This window comes from Syngnathus acus, chromosome 19 (genome assembly GCF_901709675.1).
Source record: "Syngnathus acus chromosome 19, fSynAcu1.2, whole genome shotgun sequence".
In the NCBI taxonomy this organism is placed as follows: domain Eukaryota; kingdom Metazoa; phylum Chordata; class Actinopteri; order Syngnathiformes; family Syngnathidae; genus Syngnathus; species Syngnathus acus.
Window position 1 is genome coordinate 3,929,222 of NC_051103.1, and position 21,898 is coordinate 3,951,119.

Sequence of the window (21,898 nt, forward strand, 5' to 3'; positions counted from 1 at the left end):
TCATGTAAAAATGAAATCAGGAGGAAAAATACCTTTTTTTTTCTTTTTTTTTTTTTTATATAAATCCTACTCTCCAAACACATTTATATTTAAATCAATGAAAAACACATTAGAACATTGTCGAAAGGTTAATGTATTTTAATAGTTGCATTCAAAAAGAGTAATTCCTCTTTTGTCAAGCACCCAAGAAAATACTTCTCAGTATGCAAAATACTGCCTAATTTTAACACAGAAATTACTGTAATAATCTAATATCCAAATGTATACAAAATAAACTTAAAATATTTCCCTCGGTGAAGTGACCCTATTTCACTTGAATTGAGAAATTTTACATTTTCAACAATACTCTGTATAAAATAATAATAATAATCCCAAGCAGTTTGAATGGTGCAATCCAAGTCGAAGTTTACTCTTTTTGCCCTTTTTTTTTTTTTTTTTACTGATTACGAACTGAAGAGTCATTATTATTTTGAAAGTGCTCTTAATTTTCTCCACGCGGCTTTTAATTTCAAATTCCTTCTGTCTCTATTTTGTCCGAATCACTAATCTATCGGCTTTGATGAACTACCTCACGCTGAATTTCTGCCACTTCTTGCGTCATCATCGCTCGCCTGCATGACATGTGAATAACAGATTCCATTATTATTTATTTATTTGACTGAGTTTAAAAAAAAAAAAAAAAAAGTGTCGCTTTCCACAGATTTTGTACATAATGTAAAGTTCACCTACCAGTGAGAGGAGAGTCCTATGTATTTTCTTTGTCGTTGTTGTTTTCCAACTTAAATGTGCAATACCTTCAGCAAAGTGTGCTCTCGAAGCGTCGCCTGAAGGTAATCAAAAGTGTTGGTACTGTCAACCCCTACTCCCCCTTTTTTTTTTTTTTTTTTTTGCATAATTCAGATCCATTTTAAGACTTCAGCCTTACCCGCCTGACAGATTTTAGGTTGCGGTAAGACAAATAATGGTAATAATAATCATATCATATGTATGGTGCTGGTTTGCGAGTAACTCCAGCCAAGAAAATAAAATAGTTCTAAGAATTCCCAAGTATAAAAAAAAACCATACACTGGGATCTCATGATGCCTCCTCTTCAATTCAATACAATGGCAGAACAAGAAAACAATGTGTACTACGAATAAAAGAATCCACTTTGGTTATTGGTCTTTTTCTTTCCACATTGATTACACGGTTACGATTTCCGCTAATATAATTTCATACAAATTCAACATCTTCGATGAACCCAATGTCAGCTTTATTCTCCATAGGTGTCTATTCATTACAATTATGTATATCCAAATAAATAAAAAAGCACCATTGATGAGCCATCAAGACATTGTGACATAGCCGTACATACACATACATACATAAGAGGAAAATAAATGTTTGTATTGGACTGCTGTGATAACAAGTGAAGTTGGTAGTAGTCTTCTGTGACATTCCTGTGCAATAAAAATCCTAACGTCTGCTTATAAAACGCAGTATAGTTAAAATAAACAACAGTCACTTGGTTTTTACTAAAGCACATTTTCATTATTATGGGCCCTTTTGTTGAGTCATTTTTAATCAGCATGCAGTTGCTCCATGAACAAATTATGCGCAAGCTTCATGTTCTTCCCAAGAGAGTTAGTCCAAGACACAAAATGGAGGAAACGCTGACCAGTGCATTTCCTCTCAGGCTGGCTTCATCAAACACAATTACATTCACTACAAGGATACATTCTTTCCATTCAAAAGCACTAAATCACTTTCACAATAATTGGCACCTTCTAAGATATTGGTCATCAGCACTTTTGTTGAGTTAAACGGTCTAGAGGGAGGTTATGCTTGAGGACCGGGTCAGGCGGCGCGAACCTTTATTCATTTCAATATTTAAAAGGACTTCCCTGAAGGCACAACTAGGAAATACCATTGTTTCTTTAAGGGCAGTGTTGAGCTTCATGTTCCAAAGTCAACATGGCCGCCAGGTCTGACTCACTTTGAACTGGCCTTCGTTTTAAACCACAACACGCTCGAGGGATGTAGGTCATGTGATTAAAGAGGCACTGGAAGGGCCTGAGGGCAAACGCAGGCAAGACTAGCTGACTGTCTAAACAGAATACAAATATGTGTTTATGCTCCAAGATGGAAGTGGAGAACTGGCAACTTAAGTACAATAGCCATTTCCTATCTTCAGTAATATTAAATCGCCCCCCTCCAAACAAATTTTGAACAAATATTCAATTTGTGACTATAGTGAACTCCTATTTGCAGTTCTCTATTCACAAATGTATTTGTTCGTGTCTATTTCTGTGGTCCTTATCCTCAGCTATTTATATTTAAAAAACTATGCTTGTGTTCCGAGGAGCTAAGCTTAGCCTGGGATGTTATATCGAGACTTAGCCACATGTTTTCGCCCCACTGAGTCGCTATTAAAAAGCTCAAGCTAACTACTTAGGTGTCATTTTATGGTATGACAGTTGTTATTTTTAAGGATGACATTTTCAGGATCATAATTGATGGGGTTATTTACACTTTAATATATTAATTTGAGCAGTTCTAAACATTTTGGAGGGGGGGGGGTCAATTCCTCAACAGTTTTGGTCCCTATTTCCTTTAAATGGGGATTGTGGGGGGGGGTTAGTTTAATGTATCTTAATATTTAGCAAACATTCATCTACATGTGAAACAGCAGAGACAAATCGCATTCAATCATCATTTGACTTGCTACAATTAGGTCACATTGGTCAGTGCTCACCAGTAAGAAGTGACTGCATTCATGTACCATGTGACGCATTCCAAAACAGTCTGGCCACATTTCCGCCGGCGTTGTTGTCAACGCACAAAAACATGGCCGAGCGTCCTGCGGCACCAAGGATGCCGTGAGCCCTTTTCTAAAAACAAACCCTGGCGGCGTCCCGTCGGTCAGGTCAAATATCGCTGGTTCTCGTACTCATGGTAAGATCTCCCAGAGTGGAAAAGAAGTCCTCCATCTCCTTCTCCAGGAGTTTGTTGCGGTTCTCGGCATCCTCCCGAGCTCGCTCCGAGTTCCGCAGTTTGATCTCCAGCATCCGCTGCCGCTTCTTCTCCTGCTCCATCTCCTGTTCCAAACGTTCCATGTGAGCACACAGGGCGGCGCTGGAGTCCTCCAACCTGTACGTGGCCATACAAAAGCACGGATATAAAAAGTCTACACACCCCTGACCAAAACATTCTTATCAAATATTAGCATTTCATAAATCTTCAGCTAGCATATACTCACTTTTGAATCCTGATCTCATAAGCAGCCTTCTGTTTCCCGAGCTCGACCTTGAGGCCTTCTACCAGACTGCTCAGGGTGACGTTCATTCCGTCTCCGTCGTCGGATGTGACGATGGACGGTACTCCAACTACCATGCTCACGTTTCCATTCTCGCTGCAGGCCGCACTGCTGCTGCAAAGCTCCATGGCCTCACAGCTATCCTGTTCAGAGCTCGGATCTGTGGTCGTCCCCCCTCTCTCTGGCTCCCTCTGAACTTCCGTCCACTCCCCCTTGTCCCCGCCGTCACCCCCGGCTCCGCAGTTATGGTGGGCCGAGGGATCACCGCTCCCAGAGTCTGGCGCTGAGATCTCACAGGACGAGGTGGACCAAGGAGTGCTGCCTCCACTCTGAACGCTGCCCATGCTGGATGAGGAGGTGACATTGTCATAGGTGGAGAGTCTTTGTGAGGAACCGGTGGAGTCGCGGTCTCGGGCTGATCTTTCACCTGAAGAAGTACGTCTGTGCCCTCTTAAGGAAGACAAACCGTTCATCAGCCAGTTACTGCTTCCTCCCCCGCCGGAAGACACTGCGCTGGGTTCCACCGCCGAGCCGCTCTGCTTGGGCTGCGGCTGCGAACGAGGCGTCGAGGAGCCTTTAAAAGAATACTTCCACGAGGGGATGCTCTTGGCTTGTTTACTCGGGCTCACAACTGTCTCCCCCTTTGCTGACGAAGACCCTAGTTTTGGGCTCTGCATGGGGGTGACAGCGGCACACAGTTTGGCTTCGAGTGACGAGGCACTGCTGTTCAGTTCTTGTTCTGGGTTAGATACGGGGCAACTCTGCAGGTCCTCTTCGGAGATCCAAGCACCAAGGCTACGATTGAGGAGCTGATGCTCCGCTTGGAGTACCGTGGAGCCCTCCTGGTCCCTCCCTGAGTACAAACGCTTGTGTTCCCTGATCAAGATCGTCATGAGGTGTTGCACTAAAGAGGTACCTAGGGGCAATGGATCATATTCAGTCTCACATAGTCATTTTAGTTGCTTTATTATTATTTGTTGTACAATTTACTCAAATTTACATAGGTGGCATACTGATTTTCAGACAAGTTTAATTGGATTATTTCTTAAGTAACACCTGATGATCTGTCATGACTGCAAAGTGTTTAGGAACTACTCACGCGATGTTAAATTCTTTATTCTATCGACTGTACCCTTTCCTTCCCAAAAACAAATCCGAAGTTTGAATAAATGAATTTTCCAATCATCCTTTGTCTATTGTACCTTCCATGATAGTCACAGGATCTTCCATCTTGGGTCGAAGAATATTGGGCCCAAACACTGTGGCGAGGTTCTGGACGCTCATCTTGTTTTCATGACAGTGCGATTGGACTTCGTCAAGGAATCTAGAAAGCAATGACATTTCTTGGTAGGTTATTTCTCAAATGCGCTTGTCAAGATGAAGTAGTCGTCCAAAATAGTATCTTACTTGCATATGTACTTGAGCAGATTGTAATTAGGCAGAGGTAGTGTGTTAACTTGCTTCCCGAGCTCCTGAACTCCCTGTCGAAAAGCAAACCTTTCAACGAAACACCAAACGCGTGTAAGGACGGAAACTTATCAAGTGCGCACATACCTCCTCCTCATCTTTGGACAAAAGCTGTGCACATGTTAAAAAGTCTTCATATTTGCAGAAGGGAATGACAGGTTCAGGCAGCTCTCGCAGGTACAACTTCAGCAAGGATGCCACAGTGTGAACGTCTGTGTTGCTGCAGGAATTCACCAAAACAAAAATCTTCAGCCAGGGTGTTTGGTTTCCCTTATCTTTCGTCACTTGTCATGCCTACCTGTCAAAAAGAGGCTTGTCGCCACAGTCGAAGGCCTCCTGCAGATCTTTGACCAGGTTGGCCTGGCCCGGCATTCTGAAGAGACCCTCCTCGTCCAAGCCCCTCTCCCTGATGAAATCCACACATTGCTCCACTAGCAGCGGAGCCAATCGGGGGCCAAACTTCTTCTCATACTGCACCGTGTCCTCTAATCGCTGGCCGAATATCCCTAGAAAAACAAAATTATTATATAGTATAGTAACAACCTCAGCGGCTGAATTTGCCGGTGCACCCATAGTTGCACATGCGAAGAACAGTAAATCAGAAAGTAATATATCCTGCTGACAAATGGCGAAGCAGCTGACAGCACAGATGCAATGCGTGCAGACTTTTTAGTGCTGCTGTTAATGACAGCTCCAGAAGTTGATGACAGATTTGTTCTGGACAGACAAGTAGGACACTCCCTGCCCAGGAGGGGGTCTTAAAATATTGCCTAAGCGACTCATAGTAAGAAATTGCCAAGGTTAAAGATGATACGGAATGAATTTCATTTTATGATATTCTTTTGTTACAATGGCTTGAATTGATAACTGTACTATCAATAGATGTAGACTTGTTTATGCCTGAGGCTTGCAGTCAGTTAAAGCTTTGCCTTTACCTCCTCCAAACGGTGCCCAGATGACCCGCCGAATGGCCTTGACCCAGTCATCCATGTCTGTCTGGGAGTTGGCCATGAGCAGGAAGGATTCATGGCTGATTGGTGCACGGTCCTTCTCTCCCGTTCCACCTGGAAACACACATGTAACAGGTAAAAGAACATATAAAAGAAAAATGAGGGTGCTACTGTGAGGCTATACGGTTCATACATGATTCCCCAACTTTGAATTCAAAATAACTGTGTATACTTTGCAGTCAGAAATGTATAAAATATTTGAAAAGCCCACACAATGTGACAATGTTAAAACAAAACACATGCTGTGAATGTTTCCTACCACTAGATGGCAGCAGAGCTCAATTTGTTTCAAACGGAAGTCACCCTAACCATCAGGAAGCTTTTAGTAAGAGCAAAATATCTCATCCCTTAGACAAGATAAATAGTCAAATAAAAAATGCCCAGTCTAATAAAGGTCACAGTAACATTACTCGACGTCATGTGTCTTTGGCAAAAATTGGTAAATTAAGCAAAGTAGAAAATCCTTCCTCCAATAAACAGCACTTTTGATCCAAAGTGCACTTTAATAAGCGTGGGATAATAGTGTGACCAGATTCAGTCATTGTGCTCATAGACATTTAGCTGCGAGAAAGGAGTCCAAATATAAACAGTGGCGCCATAAAGTCAAATGCTATTGTCACCCAGCTTTGCAAACTCACACCATCATGATGATCACACCGGTCTGTCTTTTGAATCTGTCTGGTCTGCACTTGAATTGCTGAACTAATTTTTTCTCCAAACACGAGCTGAATGAACATCGAGATACGGATTTGTAGATTCGCCCGCACAGCTGAGATAACTTTAAATGAGTAAATGTAAAGAGGCGTCTCAGACATTAAGGAGCCCGGACATCTTTTGATTCCACTCCACTCAATCATGACCTGATAACACACACAAGTGCACACGCAGACAGAGATACACAAAATCAATGCATCCAAAGACACCAGACCACTCGAGCATCTCAGCCTCAAGTGAATGGATAGAAAGTACAAAGATCCCTGTCGGAGGTAATTAAGATAACACTAACTGATAAAGAGTGTGCAAAACTGCAACATTTGAGTTACCGCAATCACAACTCTTTCGCCAGACAGGTGGAAAGCCGGAAATGGATTCAAATCAAAAGTGAAACTAACAATTGGATATTCCCTACAACAAAGTTATTTGAAGAAATTGACCAGGAAATGACTAGCATTGATAATCATTGATCAAATTCATGTAACCAACAACAGGAGCTAGTGCTTTTCCATCCTGTGACAATACTACAAGTTAGTTTACAGCTTATAGTGAACAGCTCGGCTGCCCCGACGCCTCCCTGGGCTCTTTACTACTCTAGTTAAAAAGCTCCAGCATCTGCTTCCTGTTACCTTGGAGATGTTGCTTCTTCAGGGTGTCCGGCTTACAGCAGACCGGCCCCATGTCTGCAGCGACAGTTCAGACCAGAGGTGATACTGCAGCAGGGAAGCAGATGACTACGCAGGTAGCGCCGATGGCCAGAAGCTGCCAATGAGGCATGCTCGGTGCCAAACAAAAACAGAATCCATCAAATGAGTGCCACTCCTACAATCGCTTATTCCCTCTTTTCATTGCCCGGTTTCTTCCCGCCGTTCCCATTGAGCAGTGTGGGCTGCAGGTCCTTTCCCTTAGCCCCCCTGGGGAGAAGTAAATCCCTGAGGAGGAGTGTGACGAGTCCCTCTCTCTCTCTCTCTCTCTCTCTCTCTCTTTCTCTTTTGGTCTGTGTGTGCTGGAAGGTGGGTTGTCCTCCAAACTTTGCCAAATAAACTTGTGCACACACTAAAACAAAAAAAAGATAATGGCAAACAATTTCTGTGCTTGCAAACAATCAGCATTACCACCTTGGCATGATACAAATATCATTGGTCGAAGAATCCGTAATGGCGTTTTCTAAGACCCATAGTCAGTCAGAAGACCCGAGTGTGCCGCTTAAGCAGTCAGTCACCCTATCACAGCAGTACTTTCCGCCCTGAGTCAGCTGTTATTAAATCATAAAAAAATTCCAGTAATTCCCCAGCTTCCCGTATGCCTCCATGCTTTGATACAAATAACCTCAGTTCCAAATTAGGCGCGTGACTAAGGAATCGGCTTTGTTTGGCTCCACGGATTGTTGCAGCTACAGCGCACAAACTGGGAAAAAAAATTGTTTCCTGAAATGGCCCCAGGATTTTTTCCTCGGACAATGTTTTGAAAACTATTAAGTTATCCGCTGCTGTTTGTGGACAAGGACGACCGTGAGTTCATGTAAAGTCACTTTGGCTAATCTGACAATGACAGTGACCTTGGAAAGGTGCAAATAGATAGACAAATGAAATAGCACATATAAACAGACAATATAAATGTTCCAGGTGAGACTCCAGATTTACACACTTGCATCAGTCTCCTTCCGCCTCATTACTTTCCAGTGTGCCTATGGTGAGAGGATCATTGGAGTTCACACCCTTCTGCAATGTTGACCGGCCATAAACAAAACACACAAGACACTCACAAGTTGCTCGTCCACTCTAAACACAAGGAGAGGTCCCTAAGCAAACACTCCTCCGAGGACAGTCTGGCACAGGGACCAAGAATGTATCGGACAGATCCCATTTATTTATTTTTTCTATTTATTTAATATTAGAGATGTTTGGAGAGTAATGTGCTTGTGTGTAGTAATTAAATGAATTATTATTAATGCTCGCAAAACATTGTGTCACCAAGAGTGAGATTAGAAAATTACAATAACACACAACCTGAAATCTGCCTCCTTGTTATTCACAGCATGAAGTCTTACCCGGCACAATCTCAAAAAGATGTCTTCCCGGTTCGTCTGGGTTGGCTGTGAGTTCGTTCACCTGGCATCCCTGCAGAGGTATGCATCCCTGAAATACACAAATACAACACTGAGCTTCGGAGAAAAAAAAGCACAAAGTGTAATATGTAAATCTTCAGCGATGAGATCGTTTTTAATTATATGTTCCAAAAAAGTGGCGCTTCAAGAAATCGTTCAGTTTTCGTATCCCCCTTGTCATGAATTGAACTTGGGCCCACACAGATGATCAGAATGCATTATTGAGATGAATAGCCATTTAGCTACGACAACTAAAACTAGCTGTGAAGCCATGCCAGCCAGCATCTGAGGCATCGGCCCTGTTAATCTGCTGACTGGCATCCTTCATCAAACAGCCTGCCGACTCCGCCAAATCGCCTCAGCCTGTGGGCCGGGTCCTCGCCAACATTGGTAGCCATGGCAACAATTGGAAGAGCCGTGGCTGGTTGGAGCGCAGGGAAAAGCATAGGAACCAAGGGATTGAAGGTTCGGGGAGGGGGGGGGGGGGTCCCTGGGGTGCTATGCGCTCAACAACACAGGCAGCAAGGGATGAAAGATTTACAAAGGGCAACACGTAACCTGAGAACACAAATCATGCAGAGAACAGTAGAGTCGGTTGGTATCATGCTAGTATTAAAGTATCATTTTGTGCTTGTTACACAGTCAATTGCTTGAATATTATCTAGTTCGTGCTGAAACTAAACTATCCAGATTTGCCCGAAACCTGCCTTGGCACATGTTTCAAATTTGTATAAGCTTCGGCTTTTAATAAAACCCCGACAGAGCTCGGTTACCATGACACAGGAGGCAAAATTCCAACTAGCTATTGTTGACACGCCCATCTTAATCCGGTTTGCCTATAAATGCCCATCATCAGTTTGGATGCAACCATTTGGATTTTAAAGTGCTCTAAAAATGTAACCAGAAGCCATTCATTTTTTTGTCCAATAACTAAAAAAAGTCCCTTTATTGATTGTCAGTGTGCTTTCAGCATGCGATCGATTGCCTTTTTTCTGTCATTATTTTCTGTCGTCTTTGGAAGCGGGTGGACTTCTATTGTAGCAATAAGGCAACTTCTCCCCCTCCTCCCACAGAGCGCCACTCCCAGTTTCAAATATCCCATCGATTAGAAGATTAGAGAGAGAACTAAGGCGGGGTGACACGTTCTCACACACCCAGGATTGTGTGAGATTTCATTTCCTTGAGTATATGCACGTATGCCCATTTCAGCCTTGTCTTCCAATGCACGAAGGTTTGCAAATCAATACAGCTCGGATGAGTATCGGCAAGCTGTGATGACTAAAGACCCTTTTCGGTCATTTGGTCCCCATAGAATAGATACTGCAATGAGACCGAGACGTCATCCTATGTGTGTTCTGTGGGCGTGTGGGGAAAAGACAGTGATGGCAGATGGCCTACATTAAATAAACGGCAGTCATCCGGAGTGAAGGCTAGAAAAAAAAAAAAAATCAATACAAGTGTCAAGGTTTCAGTCAGGAATACTCTGAGATGATGATTGTTTTAAATGTGAGGACGATGGCCTCGCTGTCTTTCTGTTGTCGGATTACATCCTCCCCTGCCTAGAACATTGTAAACCGCTAAACAACCTACCCCCCCCCTATCCCACCCCACAAGCAAGGCCAGTCCAGTGACACGCCCACTCCATTACTTCTAAGTGGTTATTAAAGAGGGAAACGATGAGTCAGCACACAGCCACAAAAAAGTGTCTTAAACTGAGAAAGTAATCGAATCAATGAACCATCTTCCTTGCAAATATTTTTAGGCTGATTGCACTAATGGAAGTGTTATGCCATGTGTACGAGAAGCACTTGGACCGGAAATGTCCGTCTCATACATAGCTTTTAGCTTTTCCACTACAATGGGATAGCTAGTTATGTGGTGTGGCTACTTTAGAGCGTCTCGTTGTTGGCCCTGAGTGTGGGGAGATTTTATTGCAGCCAGTGTGGACCGGTTTTAGCACATTCAATGTACATGCTTGAGAGTGGAGAGAATGGCTTGCTTCTTTTTTTTCTTTTTTTTAATAATTTTGAAGCTTTATTTTATGTACTTGGCCATTTTTTAATCACTCACTTCACAGTTGTGTGTCTAAGTTAAAAGACATCATTTTCACTTTCAGGAAGCGTATTAATTGAAAAGCGAAATGTCAAAATTCCCCCTGAAAAAAGATGTTAATCTATATAAATTAATATTTGTGGTGGGATGATAAAATCTGTGCAGTTATTTATTGGCAATGTACACAAACATCCAACACAATACTGGATGGCTCTACTTAAATGACGTGACTGCAGCCCATTCCGCAAACAACCAATTTTGTCATAAATAAGTTAGAATAATAGCTTCAGCATGCGTCTAGCTTTATAATTACCTGTGGTTTGGTTTCTTCTTCATCTTTGTAGAAGTCGAGTTGTTCTGAGCGCAGCACGAACCAACGCAGTTGCCAGTTTTTCATGATGCTTCGCTGCTTCTTCAACCAGCCGGCTTTTAGCGCCCCCTCGTGGAGGCTGGGTGAGGCCGGCTGGCAAGAGCCTCGCGTCACCTCGCCCATCACCATGCTCTTGGACCTGGCTGCACATACACACGCATACGTCTATTTATTTTTTTCTTTTAAGATATAACAGTGAAACGTAAATAGTCAAACAAAGCACAGTACATTACTTCCCAGCATTGAATACAAACGAGTCAATCACTGAGTTGACAAAGATTAGACTACTCCATTAACCATCTTGGCTGTATGCCATTTTTTTCTTTTTCATTTTCTCTCTCCAGTGTTATCTTTCCTTGCGCATGCTGCTCGTCATTCAGGCACACACAACCTCCTGCCCCCCCGGGCTCGAACACCTCAAGATGAGATACAGAGGCAAATATGAATAGGAACACAAATAATGTCGAGACACATAACGGCACACACTCCTGTAGCCTGCGGTGACATAGATTGTACTCCCCCCCTAACCTCTTCACCTGCCTTCCATTTGCAAGGTCCTTGGGCGAGACCTATTGTCTCGCCACGAGCCAAAAGCGAGGCAAACGGCTTGGGCTTCAGATAATAAGACCACATGGGACTGACAGGCTGAATCATTCTCAACAAATGTGTGAAACCTGAGCTCAGCCCAGGGCACTTTCAAAGCAAAGGGACTGGCGGTACCGCCATGTCCCAGTGCGACATCAGACTGAGATCACACAATGTCCTTATTTAGAACCAACTATAGCGCTTTTAATATACTGTTCAAGTTACAACCATATTTCACTGTCAACCGTATGGATTCATTATACACAGGTATGAACTGGTGGCAGGGTATGCAAACAAGGCAGTGCAATTTAATGATCATGAATAATTTATCCAACTCAACTGCGCAGACGAGCTCCCCTTCTTGTGTACGCGCAAGATATGATCAACGTTGCTGAAGGAATACGAGGATGGAGAAATGGGGAAAGAAAATCAATCCTTTTCCATTGTCTCCATTTCATTTCCTCCAGCCACACACATAGATAGCAACTAGGATAATGTTTTATCGGTACTACCTCTCTTGGTTAAAATATATATATTGCTCCCAATCATAATCTTTACAGCTTGAAAATCAGTTAGTGGCTCTTTGACCTTTTCTTCAAGGTGGGAAGTGTTTGATTCATTTGAACTGTCGCACATCATCGGACACCCAGTTAGAAATCGCTAAATCTAATACAACAGCTGCCTTGACAAAGATAATACACAGTTATAAAGGTATATATATATATTCCTCCTTTTTCCTAAACACCATAATGTTGCAATCGATTATGTGAAGTCATATTTCACCTTAATGACGCTTATCCCTCCATTAGTCTTCCTTAGACGCGGTCTAGTTCTTATCTCTCCTGCAGCGCTGCTTTTAACTAAATCACTAATTGCTCTGTTATTACTGAGAGGATGCGGACACATTCATTCTCATACGGAACAAATTTAAAACGAGACACCATATTACGTCTACTATATGCATTATTTCATCGAGCCGTTTTTCAAATGTTGCTGTTACATGACAGTATGAGCTAGAATCGACTCCTGTGGTCTGAATGGCAGCTGGCGTCATATTAGATGATCGTGTTAATTGTTTGTCAGCACCTCATTAAAACCGTATGAATGTCCGCATATAGCTTTAAGGGCAACTATATGAAATATAATGACAAAATAACCATCTTCAATATAATTTGTAATTTCTAAACAATCTATGGATTAATCCCTAACACCATATATTTTCATCTTTTTTCGATTTGCTAGTATTCACTTTAAAGCATTCCACAGTTTTAACACGTCAGCTGTGTGTGAGTGGAACACACAAGCTTGTCTGTGATTCACGCCTGAGTCACAGTTTCTTTTTTTTTGCCTGTGTGGGTCTCAAAGTGCCAAAACTCCGATTTGAACCTCGTGCCCAGGGTGATTCAGACCTTCCCTTGGCTAGTTGGAGCTGTACTGGGGCCACTTCAGCTTTGGTGTCAAAGCGTGCTTTATGCATAACCACTGCAATTTCTTGGAACGGAGAGCACGATTAGCATTTGTCATGAATTACATTGGAGGAAGGGAAAAACATCAAAAGGCTTAGCATAATTTCTTCCTGGGCGGAGTCCATTTATGCACCTTAATGTAAAACCTACAATACACTAATGCATCCATATAAGGATAATTATTGGACTCAAATGTAATATTTATACCTTTTCCAGGCACACGGGCATGCTCTCAAGTTGTAAATGTCAAAGGGTGTAAAAAGTGTACCCTTGAGGGTACCACCCTAGCAACAAACTATTATCCCCCAACTACTGTACCTGCATGTCTCTTAGATTTTATGCATACTATCCTCATGGGTCCTTTCAAGCATAAGTAAATCAAGCAAGCCAACCACTCCAGCAGGCGGCACACGTCCAAAAATGGATTTGAACAGCTCAAAATGGATCAATCATAGATTACCAATCCATGTACCGGATCTTAATGTTGACATCGATGCCTGAATTTTGGATCTGTTTGCTCATCTGTTTTTGTTAGCATGTTACGTGGCGGATGGGGGGAAAAAAAAAAACATATTTTCTATGTCTGACATGTATCATCAAGCACTTTATCTCACACCCACAGGGATGCTGGAGGAATTTAATTCCATTAATCTAGTCGTTGGGTGGTGATTTATGGCGGACGGAGTTACAGGTGCATCCGCGCGGAACTTGCAGTTAGCCTACCACTGTTGATAAATTACCCGGCTGGTTTGTGTATGTGTGTGTGTGTTCAAGGGGTTTGAATCGACACACTGCGGTCGGGGGTATGGCGATTGACAATCATATATGTGGAACTGATGCAGCAGGATGTGTATTTCTCTTCACGTGTACATATAATACGCCAGTTGGCGCATCTGCAGAATGTCAGCGAATTGCCAAGTCGCACGACTTTGATCGTAAAACCATGGCAACGAGCATCACATAGATGGCAGTAGGCGAGGCAAGCGGCTTATATGCAGGCAATTAAAACTGACAGAATCTGGGGTGAAAAAAAATCATTATTTTTACATTAACAATCATCTGAATGCAAACCAAATTGTGAATAGCAGAGGAGTTTCGCTTTAATCTTGAAACAAATTCGATTTTTTTTTTCCACAGCTACTAAAGTGCAAAACGTGACACGGATCTAACAATCATAATTAAGCAGCTAATACGGCAATTCATAAAACACACATGACCGATGCCTATTGTGTGATAACTTATGCAAATATAGATTGAAGCCTCTTTAAGAGCAAATTTCACGCCGCTCCAGGAGAGGATTTCCGCATCCCACTCCGATTATCGGGAGCTATTCATTACATCTTAATCACATCCAGATGAATAATTACGAGTAAGGATGGAAGGAAAGACACGCGGACTGGGACGCATCTGCACACATGGGTTTATTAACGCATCCTTTTTACGAGTGCGCACACATCACACGCTACACACGCACGCACGCGCGGCGGCACCAGCTGACAGGAGGCTCATAGCGGGGATGAAACTCGAGATGCAATAGACTCCACGCAGATTTTACACAGGCAGTTGTTTAAATTGGACGTTTTCATTGTGAAACATATATCAGAATTTGAATGATGGGGAAAAAATAAAATGATATGAAACTACATGTCAGTCCCAATCAAATAATACTTGAAAGTTGAAGATGTAAACGTCCAAAGCGTCCTACCTCTCCGGGTCTGTCTGATCTTGGGACTCAGCATGGTTGTCATGGCTTGTCGGCGCGCTCTCCCCTCGGCATGTTCGTGTACATCCAAGCACCCCGCCCCTGCTCGTCCTCTCCCTCAGCCTCCTCTTCCTCTCTTCTCTCTGACCTTCTGCAGTGCGGCCGCCAGCTGGGGGTTGGGAACACAGGGGAGGGGAGCGCGACAAGAAAAGAGGGAGGGACTACGTCGTTTTTTTTTTTTTTTCCCATCGCCCAGTGGCCTCGACCCCTCCCTACTGCATTATTCATAACGGTGCATCCGCCTGAGGGTGGTTGGACTACAACAATATATACCTGATCAAATTGAATGCTCATTTTAGGTCTAAAGTGGCATCTTTGGCAAGTTTGGATTATTTCAAAGTGAAAGGGAATTGAGTAAGGGGGTTGGGTCATGTGGCAGGTGCCGCTACCGCCTCCACCTAATTAAGACTTTCTGAGCTTGTCTCCCTTTTTAATCACCTCCCTCCTCCCCCCGCCTCATTTCTTCCTCCTCCTCTATCATTTTCTACTGCTATTCTAAGAAATCCATTTGGTCTTGCTGAAATTCCCTTCTACTGTATTTAACCACGTTCCTAAAATACACCATCCTGGCCGCTTCTGGTTTTCCTCGAGTGTCATTGCCTCGCGACTCAAAGTCAAACATGCGGAATTCCCAGATGCTACGGTGGGTCGGTAATTACTTGCTCCAGGCATTCCGATGGCACGGCTAAAAAAAAACAAATATGCTTCCAAATGGATCTGACAACATCCTGTCCCCTAGAGCTGCTGTCTGGATTTAACACATGACAACGAAACGCTTTGTTGGCGTGATTTTGCAAAACAAATTTTTTTGCAAAACATTTTGGTTACAATTATTTGGTGGATATGAAAAGTCTACACACCCCTATTCAAATGCCTTTTTTCCCCCCACCTTCAATCATTGAAGTAATGTGCTTGCAGAAGTGTGCACACCCTCTTATAACTGAGGCTGAAGTTCTTTTTTTTTTAAACAGTGTTGTTTTTTTAGAGGTTTTAATTCACCTCACATACACAACCTGGAATGTGTGAGTGAGCTACAAAACCTGAGCTTTGAATCTCAAAACTGTGAGGCAAACCACTCATCCACTGTGCTGCCCTATCGAAATAATACAAATTTATAACATAAGGTGAAAAAAACAATTTTATTCCCACGAGACTCCCTTCAGCCACATTTTAAACATTTTGTGGGTTTTCTTTTTCTTGCTCGTGGGATTCCTAAATTTACGACTCTAAAGTCGGTTCAGTGATGTTGTTGTAGGCGCAGCTGTGCCACAGCAGAAGCCAGTCTCCCTCCTGCTCCAGTCCACACTGGATAATAGCCATAAGTCCTGCACTGCAATTGAATCAGAGCGACCACAGCTGCTCTTATTACAGAGCAAAGAGGGAAGGAGACATGGAGAAGGGTGGAGGGCTGTGTTTTTTAACGTGTGCCCTTTTTTGACAGACATGCACTTACACACAAAAGCAAACAAGCATCTGAAATGAAGCAGCACTTTGCTAAGACACGCGTAGCTCAAATGCAAATCAAATGAGATCCAAAGCGAGATAAGAGGTCACATGGCCCGAAATAGTAAAAAGTGAGAAAAAAAAAAAAAAAGGTCAATAAAAAGCTGTGGTGTTTTGAAAGTGCCGTGGCCGCTCCATCCAGGGTGTGGCACTGAAAATTGTCATTCTACCACCCAACCCAATGTTGTTTTTGTCCCGAGTGGAAACATTTTGGAACAAAAAAAAAAGACCACACCAAAAAATGTGCTGATAGTGTGGCATTTACATCTTTTTTTTTTTTCTTCCCCCAGACCACTCCATCCCCTCCGACAACTGCTTACTCCCCAACTGCCAAAGCTCAAGGTGATCTTCAGCAACAGCTGTCCAACCACAACACAGCTAGAACCTGGTCCATTATCACGTCGCCATTAAAGGCAAATAACATCACTGGGCTTGAGAGAACCTTCTGAAATATTGACGCGGAGGATGATTAAAATTTCATCATAGCAGGGCGGGACGGTGTTAAAACAAGCCAGTGGAGATGGGGCGGGGGTGTCTGGACCATTAAAGGTGTGACTGTTGACTTAGCGTTATTTATTGATCGGGCACGACCGGCTGCAGTGGGCTGTTTTGCTGTGTCTGCTATATTTCAATCGTATTCCTTCAATTGAAATACAAAATGTTGAGTGTCACCCTACCAATGCAATTTAAAATGGCGGAACAAACAATACACGCCCGAGTCACCATCTCCCCCTCACGTCGCCATTAGGACAAAGAAAGTCATATGATGTCTTTCTAAGAGAGTCGTTGGACAGACTAAAGGGGCACAAAGTAGACAGGTGTTGCTCTTTAACCCCTTTTAGCTGCCATCTCGCTCCTCTGTCAGCGACAATTAGCACATGGCCATGACTTCATCCACTAATGCAATGAAGAGAGCTGACAGGATAAGCAGACTGTGACAAAATGGCAGCAACCTGCTATTTATCTTTTCTTTCAAATATTCATTGAATTTCATTCTGAAATTGCATGAATTGAATTTATTCTGTTCATTTTTATTCCTTCAGGGTGTTCACATGCAGCGGTTGGATGATGTAACTAACTGTATTGGCAATGGGATGGTTTCTTTGGAATTAAGCTCAGAAATATTTACATTTTCTTTCGTATGATGAGGTTGGTGAAAGCACGCAAATTTAAAAATGATGAAATGGGAGCTTGGTTCATGGACTGTGAACCCCATTTCAAAATATAACGTTTCCCATTTTATTAGTGTGTTTTATTAGATTTTCTGCCACCTAGTGGTGAACTAGTAGAACGCAATCACCTAAATTTGAAGCATGAGTATTTCAAACTTTAGCAGAGTTGCAAGCTCAAATAAATTAATCTTCCCTATAGTGCCAAAGTTCATTGAACCAGCTTGTATGCACAACCCATGTAACATTAGTCATTACGAGACCTACGATTATATATATTTTTTAAATTGATCCAACAGAACCTATTTTTTTGCGTATTATTGCAATTTATAGTGTCTTTATAAAATGAATTAACAATGAAAAATTAAAAATGGTTGGAAAGATAAGTTACAATTTAAACCTGAAAGGCCGCCCTGGATCAAGCAGTTATTTCCTGCTACCAGGATTGTTAAAAACAAATTATACACACTACAGTATTTACAAACAAGGAGTAACATTAATGGTGAAAAATTGCCAACAGCTACGTGTCTTCTTAATGCGCAAGAAACAGCTTGCTAATGTGTCTTATCATATGATCTCCCTTCGATAATGCAAGTGACTCGTTTGTTGAGACATACCAGCAAATGACAAATCCAACTTGGAAGATAGTGCCGCATTCACTTTGGCCTTTCCAGTCTCATTTCCTACAGTCCAATCGACCTCTCAGCCGATATGGGAACCAAAGCCCGGTAATTCAAATTAATTCTATTTGTGGCCACGAGCTTGGCTGTCGAGGCAATATTATTCATTCTGCCTGCCCGAGTGACATACACAGAGAAAGAGAAGCGGGATGGAGAGCAAACTAATGGAATAGCTGAGTAGGGAAGCAAGGAGTCACACAAAGAAAGTCCATCTATTTGTGTGTGCATTGCTGGGAATTGATTTTCAATAGTGCCGGCAGAGTGCATGCATCCGGGAGCATTGTGTAGTGAGCATTCGATTGTCAAAAAAAAGGCCACAGGGTCAACCAAGGTCTTGATTTATCTGTGATTTGTATTCAAAGAGCTGAAGGATTGGATTATTTTCATTATGAATTCGGAATTTCAAGTACATCAAATTGGATGTGGATTACACTAAAGTCACACCCGCAGCTCGGCTAAGTCGATACCAGAATCCTAATGAATTTATCTGTTGAGATCTTATTTCTGTCCACTCAGCACTTCTCAGCTCAGCCATGTGGTTAAAAAAAAAAAAAGACAAGTCAGTGGACTGCGAGGTTATTTGCACTTTTTTCAAGTCTTATCGACCGCTGGCGAGTCAGTCACCAGAAATCGGCGCGAAGGGAAGAATTGATTATCTCCTGGAAATAATGTGGTGAACAAACAAGTGTTAAAGCAATCAACAGATTAGTCACTGCTTTTACCACCCATTTAATTATTCAAATTGCAAATGGATTTATACATTTATATTGTTACCTAGAATAAAAAAATCATTTAAATTTCCTTGGAATTTTACTGAGTGACTATCTTTATGACCAGAAGTCTTTGCAGCCCTCTAGTGGACACAAATCGATTTTCTGCTGCTTGAGGGTTTATCAGGGGTCAGGGAAATTTGGCTACTGGTATTAATTCCCAAAACAGTGTCCAAATAGATTTAGGTAACGGTCTCCACTCGTGGCACGTCCTCAGTAGCCTTAACTTGTCCTGCGTTCAGCAGCTTCTTTCTGTCTGCTCTGCAATTCTTAAGGCAGACCTCACATAGATTGTACGCATTAACCATGAAAAATGTTTTCGGGAGAGCCATTTTCTTCAAGTCTGGGGGCGGAGGAAAGGGATTTCTGTCCAGGTTGATTTTTTCCAACTTTGGGAGGTTTGCCAAGCACGTGGGCACAACGGAAAATCTGTTGTCAGAGAGGCCGATGTAGACGAGCTCATGCAATTCCCCCATGGCTTTGGGGAGTATTTGAAGCTTGTTGAGACCCAAGTAGAGCTTCTCGAGGTTCTGCAGCAAGCCCAGCTCCTTGGGGACTTGTTTTAGACGGTTGTTGCACAAATTCAAAACCACCAGGCTCTTTAGGAGCCCGATGGTTGGGGGGATTTTCTCCAGCTGAGGCCAAAAACAGAAAAGTTGTCACATAGAGCCCGGCAATAATAACAGCTCCATACGGCCATGTTGTACTCACATAGTTGCTGTGCAGGTCCAAAACCTGGATTTTGGTGAAGTCACGAAGAAAGTCAGGCAGCTCAACGATGAGGTTTCTGCCCAGGATCAGTTCCTCGACTCGCCACAGTTTCTGGATGCTTTCTGGGACTGCGTCAAACTCTTTGAAGCTGAGATTGAGGCGCTGTTTGCCATCCCCCAACAGCTTAATGCAATCCATGGCCATTTCGATGCTGAAGACCTTGCTCAGTGGAATGATTTTTTTCTTCTTCTTCTTCGGCATGCTTCTGTAAATGCATATTTATTTGAAGACTTGATTTGACACTACACAATTATTTGTTAGGAACGTAAACTCAGAGTATGTCATTTTTCTTTTAACCGATAAGAACATGGTTGAAATCAGTTTCTTACCGGTGTCAAGTTGATGTTTCCTCAAAGTAGTCAGGAATACTTGCTTTAGTTACTGTGTGCCTGATTCACCTGAACAAATATTGCATTTGTTTTCTGGTGTTTCCTAGCAACATTTGCAGGTGTCATTGAGGAAACCGACAGTTAAGTGTCTATGTTTCAATGTAATCAAATCTGATATTGTTACTGGGAATATTCTTTTGCTGATTTCAAAAAGAACGTTAAATCGCATTTTATTTTACTCACGTGTGAAAGGAAACATTTGTATTAAAAATGTTTCAATTGGCCAAAGTCTGAAGAAATGTAGTTTACATTTAAGGATCCACCAAACGGTTCAAACTGACCCTTTTCCTTTCACTTCTGCTGATCATGGACAAGATCCCAGTCTGGCCCAGTTTCCATGCTTCGTGAATATAATTCTCCTTCTGCACAAACATGCATACACACATGCATTCTCTCTTTCTCGATCTCTCTCTCTCGCTCGCTCGCTCTCGCACAGTCAGCAGCATATAGCATCATAAATCATGCAGTCATGATTACTCAATTGTCAACTTGTAACTCGTGTGTAACTTGAATTTTATCCTATAGAAGTGGCACTTGTGCTGCGTTAAAGTTCGATTCGGAATTTTTTTTTTTGAACTTCCAAAATCTCGATCGGAAAATTGAACTATTGGTGAAATGGCCGAGAGTAATTTGTACTCACATTACCGTCCGCCTTTTATTCGCCTGAGATGTTGAGCTTTGACTGGAAGACCAACTATTTTCACGCGTACGCCTTTATGTCAAACTAAGGAAGATGGACATATACTCAGCAACGGACCCAATTGACTGAAGTTGGTTAAATGCAGGGAACTTGAGTACAGCCGATGACGTAACGTTATTTGCTTATCTATTGGTTTAATTCAGAGTCGCCTTCTGTACCTTAGTTGTATGACGTCATAGCGCAAGCTCGTTTTGGCTGATGCGTTCACTGACACTGAAGTTGTCTGGAATATAAATTACAAATACTTCGTACTTAAGTTCGGTATTTGTATTTACTTCAGTATTTTTATGACAGCTTACTTTACAATCAAAAGTTTGGACTAATGCAAAAATTTGTGGCACCTGCGCCAGATATTGCGCACGCGCAGATTATATCTCCTGGACGGCAACTACATTGGGACAAAAAAAATCTAGGTGGATTCAAAATACATAAGTAAAAGTTGACAATTTCATTATATCGTAAATGTATTAACATGAATGTGTTCGATATTCACAAATGAAAAGACATTGTTTTCGGCACAGAAACAAGAATTTTAATTAACGTCGCCAATTACAGTCAAATGCGCAAAGAATTGTGGGTAATAAACTCCATAAAAGGCCGACAAAGATGCACTTCGCATAATTTGTACACCTTACGCACACTTGCACCTCCAACGCAAAAGCACAATTGAGGGGCGCAAAAGTGCAAGTGCGAGTGTTTGGACAAGGTGCAACTGAACAAAAAGTGCACTGTCTTAATTGACAATGTTTGTCCGCTAGAGGGCAGTATAAGCTAAAACAACAGGCGTATGACTTGAGGTATGATAGTCTATGGATAAAAAAAAAAAATCAAGTCCTGATGATTTTTCATTATTTATATATTTTGATTTATGATTAATGATTTATTTTACATATTATATTTCTTGTAATAATTATTCTGAAGAGCTTCTGACTAACGATGAATTACTATGAGTGAGTTTACTTAACACTCAAACTAGATGTTTCCATTATTGGAAATTATTGCCAGATGTTTATCGTAAACATGCTCAGCAAACATTGTTAGCGTGTTGGGTTTTGACAGTAGGGCAAGTTTTATCTTTAAACTTTAA

At 42.1% G+C, this 21,898-nt stretch overlaps 2 protein-coding genes across 3 annotated transcripts; both read right to left on the bottom strand.

Annotated features, from left to right (window-relative positions):
- Window positions 1–464: 464 nt before the first annotated feature.
- Window positions 465–14,944, bottom strand: si:dkey-191m6.4 (rho GTPase-activating protein 22). 2 transcript variants are annotated; one of them, XM_037277830.1, is made up of 10 exons: window positions 14,773–14,944; window positions 10,960–11,159; window positions 8,538–8,625; window positions 5,699–5,827; window positions 5,062–5,269; window positions 4,851–4,983; window positions 4,704–4,777; window positions 4,499–4,620; window positions 3,240–4,212; window positions 465–3,130 (listed from the first exon to the last, which is right to left on the bottom strand). In XM_037277830.1, exons 1-10 carry the CDS (start codon window positions 14,813–14,815, stop codon window positions 2,908–2,910), a joined length of 2,193 nt encoding a protein of 730 aa, XP_037133725.1. In that variant the 5' UTR covers window positions 14,816–14,944; the 3' UTR covers window positions 465–2,907. The 2 variants fall into 2 exon arrangements, with proteins under 2 accessions (XP_037133725.1, XP_037133726.1); XM_037277831.1 differs by lacking the exons at window positions 8,538–8,625; window positions 10,960–11,159; window positions 14,773–14,944 and adding an exon at window positions 7,117–8,502.
- Window positions 14,945–18,718: 3,774 nt separating this feature from the next.
- On the bottom strand, window positions 18,719–21,103 carry lrrc18b (leucine rich repeat containing 18b). Its single transcript, XM_037277972.1, has 4 exons — window positions 20,393–21,103; window positions 20,052–20,120; window positions 19,663–19,927; window positions 18,719–19,586 (listed from the first exon to the last, which is right to left on the bottom strand). The coding sequence occupies exons 3-4, from the start codon at window positions 19,921–19,923 to the stop codon at window positions 19,134–19,136; spliced, it is 714 nt and encodes a 237-aa protein (XP_037133867.1). The 5' UTR covers window positions 19,924–19,927; window positions 20,052–20,120; window positions 20,393–21,103; the 3' UTR covers window positions 18,719–19,133.
- Between the last annotated feature and the right edge of the window lie 795 nt (window positions 21,104–21,898).